The following is a 12,116-nucleotide window of genomic DNA, read 5'->3' as shown; positions in this document are numbered from 1 at the left end:
TAAAGGGATCAAGGGATATGGGGAGAAGGCAGGGACAGGGTACTGAATTTGGATGATCAGCCATGATCTCATTGAATGGCGGAGCAGGCTCGAAGGGCTGAATGGCCTACTCCTGCTCCTATCTTCTATTGTTTCTATGTTTCTATGTTACAACACATATCCCTTTTATATAATTTCAGGGGAAGGCTGGGGAGAGGGGCAAAGAGAGATCACTAAAGCGGTGACGCTGGACTCCTTATGAGAACAGTCATTAACATTTTTAGGTATGGAGACATTGGAGGCCTCTCCGAAGCTCATGACAAATATAATTTCTTTTTCATATGTCCTTTGTTACTCAGGCATTTACTTCCTCATACACAGGCAGAAATTAGTGTTTCAGTGCAAGGCACTGCAATGTCTTGCCATGTGAAGCAATGTTTCAAGGGGTGTCTTACTGCAAGTATTGTTACGTTTGTTCTCCTCTTAGATTGCCTCCCTCCAAGAGGAGGTGTCCATGTCCAATAATTGGCTTCAACTAAGTACCTCACAGCACCATACATCTCCACTCCTACTGCTGCAAACAGAATCACAAATAGATCCACTGCAACAGAATGGGGCAGGAGTTATTTAGTGAATTGCAGAAAGGAACATTTCAAACCTCATGGCCTGCCTACAAATGTACCTTGATAGATAATCAGCAATTCATGGGAGTAATTTGAAAATGTGCCAAGCAACTGTACAGCTTGGGGGCCAAGTTCACAACACACATCTTTGTAGTGCTGTAGGACCACCTGGCCAAGATGCAGACCACCATGGAGAATGTGGCTATCCCAGTGTCCTCTGTAGTACAGCACCTGCCCCCTCAACCAAATCAGCCAAGTTCAGAAGCACAAGCAGTCACCATGACAAATGCTATAACTGAACTTATGCAAACACTGGGCTTCAACCTACAGAAGTCTGTCTTGCCCGGATTCAACTTGTTCAAAAATCAGCTCAACGGCCACAATGCAGGGCTTCAACAATATCATTCTTGTGCAGCAGTCTGTTCTCACACCCATGTCTCACAGCGCTGAAGGATTGCCCAACTACAGGGAAATAACAGGAGCTGCCACCTCACTACCTGTGTCCCAGACATACAAGCCCAAATAGCCACTGTATCATTTGCTATAGCACCGGTAGAGACAGGGCCATCATCTGACCCAGGACAAGGAGGAGGTATTAGGCCACCTCTATCTTTAAAGGTTGATGCCAGCATCCACCACCTCATTTCCTACTCCCATTCTTGGAACATTTAAAAGAAGCAGAGTTAGGAAGTAAAGTACACACAACGTGCATTTTCAGAAGCTCTGGGGCAAAACACATTTGCATCATGCACTGTAATGTTTAATAGAAGTTGGACTGACTCAACCTTTACTATGTCCTGCTAGTTCTTTTGGTATGAGGTACATGAAAGTAGCTGTGGAGAAATGATGTTGCATTCATGGGTTTGTATGTCAGGCTGGGTCCCATGAAGGGTTGGTTTCATTTGGCACATATGGAGACAACTTGTGTTTTAGAAGTACAAGGCACTTAAGTAAAAGGTTTGGTCTATTAGACCCTGCCTGATGACTCTTGATTTGAGTTGATTATGCAGCCAATTTCCCGGTCTCATGGCCGGCTTTTTCTGCTTGTTGCTACCTTTTGTCTGCCTGCCTCATGGTTTGGCCCCTTACTGGCCAAAGTTACACAGGACACAGTCGGCAACAATAATCTTGGAGATCTTGGCTACACTGTACTGTGGCAGCTCACGTTCCCGATTTAGCCAAGCATCAGAATAGTTCAAGGATGTTGAAGTGAAGGTATATTCCACTATGATCCTGGTGAAAGCATGAGTTGCATTATATCTATTGTCAGGTCTTGTCCTTGGATGACATAGTGGCATCATAAGCCAGGGACACAGTTCATATCCTTGCTCTCCCAATCTCTCTTGGAGGCTTCTTAGCCCATCAAATGTGATGGCACCATTGGCTGACTTAGGATAAAGGAATTCTGGGGCAATGAGCATCTTCATCCCCAGTTCTGTTCATATGATCACAAAACAGCTGTACAGTAATTTGATAGTAACCCTTTCTATTCATGTATGTATGGAGTTACATTGGGGGTAGGGGTACATATATGTCAATGATGCTCTGCACTCTGGAGATTTCTGCTATATGGTAGAATTTCCTGCCAAAGGTTGCTTTCCAAAAGCGAAATTGATTAAATCACCAACTTTGGCAAACAATGAAATCGGTGACCTGCTTAATGCAAGTGTATACTTAAGGTTGGGAGATGTGACAGAGATCCCACACTTGCTGGGAAGGAGACTGCCACATAAAAGTTTAACGTGGCTGTAAATTTGGCAGTCACTAACGAGCCTTCCCTGTGCTGCAGGAGTGAGATTAGAGGCTTTATGCAGTCATTCCAGAATCTCAATTTGTGTAAGCCGGGGTCTTTTGATATGGGAGAACCTGACCCTGTACACAAACGATGGATCTGAATGGAGCTGCTATTAGGCAAACACACCTGTTTGGCCTGCCTCCACTGATACTCCTCCTCTGAAATCTGCAAAGAGGTAAATATACCCACAGGGTGCTCACTGCTGCATGAAAATAAGCTCAATAGCTTCAACTGTACAGACAGGCACAGATAAGAGATGCTGTGTAGTTTTAAAAAGCTCCCAGGAAGGCTACTAGATATTTTCTGGTCTTCCTTTGTCCAACAAGACCAAACTACTGCAGCAAGTGATTGTTAAGAGATACAGGAAAAACATTAATGTGCCTTTAACAGCAAGAGTCCAGCTAAAAAGAACACTACACCTTTGCAGTGTCCATTTTAGAACAGTCTTTAGCTCATCAGTACCTTCATCACACGGACTGCAACGGTTCAAGGGGGCTGCTCACCACCACCTTAGAGGGCAATTAGGGATGGACAATAAATGCTGGCCTTGCCAGCGACACCCACATCCTGTGAATGAATAAATAAAAAATGAAAAAGGCCCTGCTCAGGCCACAAGATCATATTTTTCGGATCTCTATTCATTAACATAACCATCAGGCTTTTAATGCACCTTGCGCCCAGTGAATGCTCCCAGATTGCATTGACGTACAGACTGCACATGGAATAGGCTTCAGGCCTCCATGCAAATGCATTTCATGCATCTCACACTATTAGCCCTATAAAAAGCTAGTATATTTGTAAGTTGCATGTGCAAGGTGACTGCATCCTCTGACAATTTGCCTTTGATACTTGAGCTAATGGGGTTAATTTTGCAATCCCATGCTCGCAGTGGGAAGCCGTGCTCACAAGGAGCATGGGTTGGAGAATCAGAGGAACAATGCTGTAGTCCGAGCTCGGACCTGGTATCTCATTGGGAGCACAAGACAGCAGAATTACTATTAATTCTTAAGTATTTTTTTCCTTTCCAATTCCTCTTTCCTAAAGACTATACTGGGGTACAGTTCCACATGCAGCAGTTGCCCTTCAGTATCTCGCCAATTGGTCATTATTTATACGATCCTTAACAGCAATTGCTGATAGTCATCACAATTGAATAGCCTATCAGCACCAAGCTCAATTTTGTCCTCACTCAGCGTCCACACACATGCACCTTCAAGCAGGGGTTGCAATATAGCATTGAGGAGCAGAAACATTGGCTGATTTTCTCCTCCGTAACCCATGAGCATTATGGACTAATGTAGCACTCCTCCGCTGTCTGGCTGAGATTAGCTAACAGCATACCCAAGGTTTGAACGTTGGAGCCTCCTAATCTGAAACGCAAAGATAGAGGACACAATCTTTTGTGACTATGTGCCATTAGCAGGGCCTTGCATGCAGCAGAAAATTGGAGGTGCAAGGCCCATTTAAAATCAATGGACAGGAAAATTACAGGTATCTGATTAGATACCCTCTGGATACGAGGCACAGGAAAATTTCAGCCAGAGACTTTTTATCTCTGAGCCATTAGACAATTATTAGCATCAAAGAGTATATTTAGCTCTGAAAGGTCACAATTTGCAACAGGAGTAGCAATAGGAAATACTTGGCAACAACAATTATGATTGGACCTTGGCTTCTAAAGTCAACTATGGTTAGAATGAGCATAGAACTGAATCCAAAACCTTCGAACCAAATGCAGGACACAAAGGGTGCATCTTGCATCGCTTATGAGTACACAGTCGAATTTGAAGGAGCTGATCTTCTCCCGATGCTGTGCGAGAGCAATTCCTACGCAGACATCTACAGCACCTGATCTTCCTGTCGGGGCTTATTGTCATGAAGCAATACATTGTGTGGATGGAACAATCCAGACCAGAAGGCTCCCAGATTGGAACTCTGCTTTGTGCTACTTTAGCTGAGCTTAGCTGGAACTGCAATAGGCATTGTACAATTGACCTCAGCACCCTTTGACTAGGGAGGGAAGACAACAGCAATAAAAAAAAAATCAGCCAGAGTTACTGCTGCTGATTGGTATGCAGTGATCCCTGCTGGAAAGTGTGCAAGTGTGAGCTCATTCGAGAGCATCCTATGGCTCAAAAGCCTGCCAACACCATCTCTAGGCCCACAGATGAAGAATTACCACTTGGGCTAGGTACTGCATAGGTACTGGAGGGCACCCAGCATCTATCCAACCATACCCCAACATGTCAATACCTTCAGGAGAAAAGGAAAGAAACATTATTAAAAAGCCTCTTATGGATGCCTTGTGCATGATGCATTAATACAACCAATAACTGAAGAACTAGCCATTGAGTGAGAAAATGCAGACATGCAGCGCAATTGATGACACAATGAGCATGTGAGGCAGTGCATAGAAGCAAAATATCTTGTCACAGGAGAATAGCAAATAAACTTCTCAGCAGCTGATTATGCAATTCACCAGTTTGCCTTGCTACCCTCGCAGCTGGATGTATGGTACCTGCTCTGGAGAGAAGGCAGCAGTAAAATGAATATGGGAACAAACCTAGCTTCTGTATGAATTCAACCTTTTGAGCATATACATGGGAGCCTCAACTAGAACCTTGTATTCAATACGTGCCATATAAATGTACTTTATACAAGTACAGAAGCAACAATATTTATTAATTGAAGAATGTTTAGCACAAAAATAACTGACCATGTTGTTATAAAATTAGAAAAGCACACACATTCACATGCTTTATTATTCAATTGTGCCAACGCTGATTAAGAGTCTCTTAGCAAGGCCCTTGAATGCCAGATATTTTGTCAGCTCAATTCCTAAATAAATATGAGGGAATGAACTGGATGGACTCGGCAGATGGTTTTGAATGCATTTAACTTAAAATAGACAAATCAGGAGGGGAATATTGTATCAGAAATAGAACCTAATTAAACTTGTTATAAAAAATGTATTTCATCTTAGTTTTACACTTATTACAAATACTATTATTCTTTTCCCATGCCAGTTAGACACATTTTCCACACAGGCCGCCAGTCACAACAAAAATGACATGATCTTCCAATTGAAAACAACATACTGGTGCTGATTCCCAGACAACTGGCATAGAATATCAGCTTGACTCAATTGGTAGAGTCTTGCCTCTAAGCCAGATGCGGAGGTGGACTCCCATTCCAGGAGTTAAGTATATAAACTAGGTTGTCACTGTGTAGTAATGAGGCAGTGCTGCCTTTGGATTAATTGTTAAACTGCGGTCTAGATAGGTGGATATTAAAGATCCCATGGCACTAATGAGACAAGCAATTTGCTAACTTCTTCCCTCAACCAACATCACAAAAACAGATTACCCGGTTATTCATCCAATCAATCACTGTTTCTGGCATGTTGATATCTGCAAATTGGCCACCACATTTGACAACAGTCACTTCACTTTGGAATGATTGTATATGAAGCACTTTGAGACATTTGACATACGATTAAGCAATATGTAAATTCAAGTCTATTTTTCTTTTACTAGTCTCAATAGCTTCCACTACTTCTATATTTCTACACCCCCAAAACAGATTAATTATTTCACTTGGTGTTTGTGGGACCTGGCTATGTGCACATTGGCTGCTTTTGGAAATGCTGAAGACATGAAAGGTGCTATATAAATGCAGATTATTTATTTTTGTGGTTGTCTCTCCATTGACCAAAATTATTTTTTTTCCAGTCCCCATTTTTGTACTAATGAATGCAGCATAAAACTGCTTAATTTGAGAGAAAAACTAAAAGCACTTTAACAGGCAGCATTCCATTTTCCCACTATTCAGACACTGATTAAACTTTGTGCACTCTGATGTTGGGTTAGATATTCATTCTTTAATGAAATGGAGAATACAGGGTGCTTTGGATCATTAAAGTACAATTACATCAACAGAGTCCAGATAGAGTATAATATACAGGCCTCTTATCTGCATGGATATAGATTTCAACTGTAAACTGCACAACAGATGGTTAAAAGATAATTACAAGGCAATAATTCAAATCGAGCAATTCAGAGTGAAGTTTGACATTTTAAAAATCACAACTTCAGCACTGCATTGACTTTACTGCCTTGAACATTATTCTTTACATTATGTATAACATTTTACTTTTTAAAAAAAAAAAAAAAAAAAAAAAATTAGATGTCAGGCATATTTGTAGAGACTGTGTGATGTACGAGGGAGGATAAAATAATAAAAATACATTTAAAGATACATGGCATTGTGTGTCGAGCTCTATAGTAATACCAGCATGTCAGCAGCAAATTGAGAAATCGATAATACTAATAATACACTGCAATAGTTTAAGAACCAAGGTATCAACTCTCTCCATACAGAGTATACAATGACTGAACGCATAAGGCTGCAACACACTCTGTAAAAGCAAATGTGGAGTTATATACTTTATATATATGCAGATCCAAAAAGATAGTGTTTAAAGGCTTTCAAACTCTTTCCAATTTTTTTAGCTGATCCATTCAGGTTACAGCTTCCAATACTATTAATTTTTCCTCTCAACTTCTTGCCACAATAAGGCCAGCAAGGTTTTGCCCAGCTGTCATCACGAGTCTTTAAAAAGCCCAACCTGGATCCCAACACTCTTGCCAACCTCCCATTCCTCTCCAAGGTTCTCGAACAAATTATTGCAGCCCACATTGCAAACATTTTCCACATCAATCACTGCTTTAATTCCTATCAATTTTGTTTTTGCCTTGCCAACAGCACCCTGGTCAAAGTTACCAATGATATCCTGGGAACATGACGCATTTTCTCCTCAACCTTTTCGCAGCTTTAAACATAGTCAACCACCCCATCCTCTTCCACCACCCCTCTGGCACCATCCTATCACGGTTCCATTTCTACTTAGCCAAACATAGACAGCATATCTCTGCACTGGCTTCTCCTCCCAAGCCCACACACAGTCACTTCTGCTGTGCCCCAAGATTTAATCTGAGGATCCCTCCTGTTTTTCCATATAGGTGCTGCCACCACCCTCTGTTCTATGACTTGTGCACTGCTGCCCAATAGCAAGTCATTGATGAGCCAAAACCTTCTCCAGTAAGATAGAAGCAATCCTTTTTGGCCCTTGCTAGACAATTCATACCTTAAGCCACAATTCCATTTGCTTTCCCAGATGCTTGCTCTAGGTGAACCCACCTGAGCTAGATGTGCTGCTTGACCTAGAGCGGAGCTTCAAATTTCACATAGGACGTATTGCCAAGATTGCTTACTTTTACTCTGCCTTATTAGTTGCCTATACACCTACTGCATTCCAACCACTACTAGGCTTCACTTCTTCCTCCACCCTACACAAACCCAGCCTTATTCATAACTCTACCACCCACATCCGATCCTGGACTAAATATCATTCACCCGATACTGATTTTTAAATTCTTGTCTATAAATCCCTTCACGGCCTTGCCTACCCTACCTCTAACCTTCTCCAGCCCAACATCCAACCTCTACTCTTCCAACTCCGTTGTACTGTGTCTCCCTCCCTGCTTTTGCTCTACCATCAACAGTGAGCCTTCATTCATCACATCTCAGTGCTCTGGAACTCACTTTCCAAAGCCCTCCATGTGATCACATCTCTCCCCATTTTCACAAGCCTACTTCTTCAACTTGTGTCACCTCCCCTAACCCTCCTTCCAAACTCGAGAGCACCTTGAGAACCTTGCCCGACCGCGCCGCAGCTACAATGGCCAGTGTGGCTTACCCACTGCCTTCCCATGGATTGCAATTTTAACCTGCTCCTGAGCAGGCAAGGGGACACCTGCTGGAAGGCAGTGTGGCTTTTCTTTAAATTTTGTAGATCGGGCTCCAATGGCAGCATCGGTGCCCCACAGCAATTTAAACCAAGAGCCTTCACAGTGAAGCCAGCATGGCTTCTCTGCCAGGCCAACCTGGTGGCAAGAGAAACCGGGCCAAAAGAGGCCCAGAAAATGTGATTTTCTTTTTACGTTTCCTTGTGAACCAGGGAGGAGGAGTGCTCCTCTGAGCCCTACAAGAAAGTCTTGAGCTTCTCATGCCCAGCCTTCCATCCCTCTCCCCCAACCGTGATGCCCTCCCGACCCCCAACCATTCCGAGGGGTGTTAAAATCTCCTGGCCTCTGAGGAGCAGGAAGGTTTGCCGGCTGGGAGTTAAAAATGGGGCTTTAGTCGCCAGTTTCCTCTTAAAAGCACCGTGATGTTTTACTTTGTTAAAGGCAAGTGCAAGCTATGGTAACAATATTCTTCTTTAAATAATGCAACACATTCATAGAATCATTACAGCACAGAAGGAGGCCATTCGGCCCGTCGAGTCCGTGCCGGCTCTCTGCAAGAGCATGTCAGCTAGTCCCAATCCCCCGCCCTTTCTCCATAGCCCTGCAATTTTTTATCCTTCAGGTACTTATCGAATAGCCTTTACTCATATCAAACCCAATATTTGCCTTATAGGTTTGGATAGTTAAAAATAACAGCAAAACCTGGTTTCAATAAATATAATGAAATAATAAAATGTCAGCTTTACTTACGCTATGGCTGGCATGTAGTTGTTAAAGATTTTAAGAAATTGCGTGAGATTAAGGGGTTTGTCATATCCAATGCAGCTCACAAGCCCTTCCACTGAGTCTGCTGGCAATTTGATACCTCGTTTTCTAAAAACAAAGAAAAAGTTCAATTTAGACAAATACCCCAAGTGATTACAAATAGTTCCATGATGTTCGTAATCAGTATGAACGTTATGCATTATTGGAAAGTATGCCATTTGATGGAAAATTAAGGAAAACTGCATAAGAACACAAGAAATAGGAGGAGGAGGCCATTTGGCCCCTCGAGCCTGCTCCACCATTCAATAAGATCATGGCTGATCTACCTCAACTCCACTTTCTTGCACTATCCCCATATCCCTCAATTCCCTTAATACCCAAAAATCTATCGATCTGTCTTGAATACACTCAACAACTGAGCCTCCACAGCCCTCTGGGGTAGAGAATTCCAAAGATTCACCACCCTCTGAGTGAAGACATTTCTCCTCATCTCAGTCCTAAATGGCCAACCCCTTATTCCGAGACTGTGACCCATGGTTCTAGACTCCCCAGTCAAGGGAAACATCCTCTCTGCATCGACCCTGTCAAGCCCTGTAAGAATTTTGTATGTTTCAATGAGATCACACCTCATTCTTCTAAACTCCAACGAATATAGGCCTAGTCTACTCAATCTCTCCTCATAGGACAATTCCCCCATCCCAGGAATCAATCTGGTGAACCTTCGTTGCACTCCCTCTATGGCAAGTATATCCTTCCTTAGGTAACAAGACCAAAACTATACACAATACTCCAGGTGTGGTCTCACCAGGGCCCTATATAATTGCAGTAAGACGTCTTTACTCTTATACTCAAATCCTCTTGTAATAAAGGCCAACATACCATTTACTTTCCTAATTGCTTGCTGTACCTGCATGTTAACTTTCAGTGATTCATGTACAAGGACACACAGGTCCCTCTGAACACCAACATTTCCCAATCTCTCACCATTTAAAAAACTCATTTCTATTTTTCCTACCAAAGTGGATAATTTCACATTTCTCCACATTATATTCCATTGGCCATGTTCTTACCCACTCACTTAGCTTGTCTATATCCCCTTGAAGCCTCTTTGCATCCTCCTCACAACTTACATTCCCACCTAGCTTTGTATCATCAGCAAACTTGGATATATTTCATTTGGTCCCCTCATCCAAATCATTGATATAGATTGTGAATAGCTGAGGCCCAAGCACAGATTGTTGCAGTACCCCACCAGTTGCAGCCTGCCAACCTAAAAATAACCAGTTTATTCCTACTTTCTGTTTTTTGCCCATTAACCAATCCTCAGTCCATGCTAGTGTATTACCCCCAATCACATGAGCCCTAATTTTGTTTAATAACCTCTTGTGTGGCACCTTATTGAATGCCTTCTGAAAATCTAAATACACCACATCCACTGGTTCCCCCTATCTATTCTGCTAGTTACAGCCTCAAAAAACTCTAACAGATTTGTCAAACGCGATTTCCCTTTCATAAATCCGTGTTGACTCTGCCCATATTATTTTCTCAGTGCCCTGTTACCATGTCCTTAACAGATTATAGCACTTACCCTACTACTGATGTCAGGCTAACTGATCTGTAGCTCCCAGTTTTCTCTCCCTCCTTTCTTAAATAATGGGGTTACATTTGCTACCTTCCAATCTGCAGGAACCGTTCTAGAATCTGTGGAATTTTGGAAAATGACAACCAATGCATCCACTATCTCTACAGCCACCTCTTTCAAAACCTTAGGATGTAGGCCATCAGATCATGGGGATTTATCGGTTTTCAATCCCATTAATTTCTCCAGTACTTTTTTTTTTTTTTTTTACTAATACCAATTTCTTTCAGTTCCTCATTCTCGCTAGACCCTTGGTTCTCCACTATTTCTGGGAAGTTTTTGTGTCTTCTTCCATGCAGACACAATTTGTTTAATTTCTCTGCCATTTCCTTATTCTCCATGATAATTTCTCCTGTCTCAGCCTGTAAGAGACCCACGTTTACATTCGCTAATCTTTTCCTTTTTACATACATCTAGAAGCTTTTAAAGTCTGTTTGTATGTCTCTTGCCAGTTTACTCTCATTTTCTATTTTCCCTTTCTTTATCAATTTCTTGGTCCTCCTTTGTTGAATTCTAAAATCGTCCCAATCCTCAGGCTTACTACTCATTTTGGCAACATTATAAGCCTCTTCCTTTGATCTAATACTATCTTTAACTTCTCTTGTTAGCCATGGTTGGACCACTTTTCCTGTGGGATTTTTGTGCATAAAAAAATGTATATTTGTTGTAAATTATGTATTAATTCTTTAAATACTAGCCATTGCTTGTCTACCATTATACCTTTTAATGTAGTTTCCCAATCTACTTTAGCCAACTCGCCCCTCATACCTACATAGTTTGCTCTGTTTAGATTTAAGACCCTAGTTTTGGATTTAACTGAATCACTTTCAAATGCTCTATAAAATTCTATCATATTATGGTCACGCTTCCCTAAAGGCCCCTTTACTAAAAGGTTATTAATTTACCCTCTCATTGCACAATACTAGATCTAAAATAGCCTGTTCCCTAGTTGGTTCCTCAACATACTGATCTAGAAAACTATCTTGCATACATTCCATCAATTCATCCTCCACACTATTACTGCAAATTTGGTTTGCCCAGTCTATATGTAGATGCCCTTGTTACATGCACCTCTAATTTCCTGATTTATACTCTGCCCTACATTACAACTATTGTTTGGGGGCCTATAAACAACTCCTTGCGGTTTCTTAGCTCCACCCAAACTGATTCTACTTCTTGATTGTCGGAGCTAGGATCTTTTCGCTCCACTGTCTTTATCCCATCCTTTATCAGAGCTATCCCTCCTCCTTTTCCATTTTGCCTATATCTTCCAAAAGTTAAGTGTCCTGGAATATTTAGTTCCCAACCTTGGCCACATTGCAACCACATCTCTGTAATGGCTATTAGATCAAACCTGTTAATTTCTATCTGTGCTATTAATTCATCTATTTTGCCGAGAATGCTTTGCACATTCAGATATAGTGCCTTTAGCTTCGACTTATTTCTATTTTACAGTACCCTGATGCCTTATTACCTTTGTTACTCTCTCTGTCCCTTCCTGACCCCAC

General features: G+C 41.8%; 1 protein-coding gene across 2 annotated transcripts in view; it reads right to left on the bottom strand.

The window, feature by feature from the left end:
• The window catches only part of LOC147108662 (adenosine deaminase-like), an 83,562-nt gene that overhangs the window by 50,328 nt on the left and 21,118 nt on the right, over nucleotides 1-12,116 (bottom strand). For both annotated transcript variants that reach the window (XM_086005359.1, XM_086005358.1), the window contains exon 3: nucleotides 8,955-9,077. In XM_086005359.1, coding sequence (XP_085861485.1) covers nucleotides 8,955-9,077 — 123 coding nt within the window. The remainder of the gene's footprint in view (nucleotides 1-8,954; nucleotides 9,078-12,116) is intronic.

The sequence above is a fragment of the Somniosus microcephalus genome, chromosome 13, assembly GCF_052327205.1.
Source record: "Somniosus microcephalus isolate GS21.2 chromosome 13, FLI_Smic_1.0, whole genome shotgun sequence".
Taxonomy (NCBI): domain Eukaryota; kingdom Metazoa; phylum Chordata; class Chondrichthyes; order Squaliformes; family Somniosidae; genus Somniosus; species Somniosus microcephalus.
This window is presented reverse-complemented; position numbering and strand designations above follow the sequence as displayed.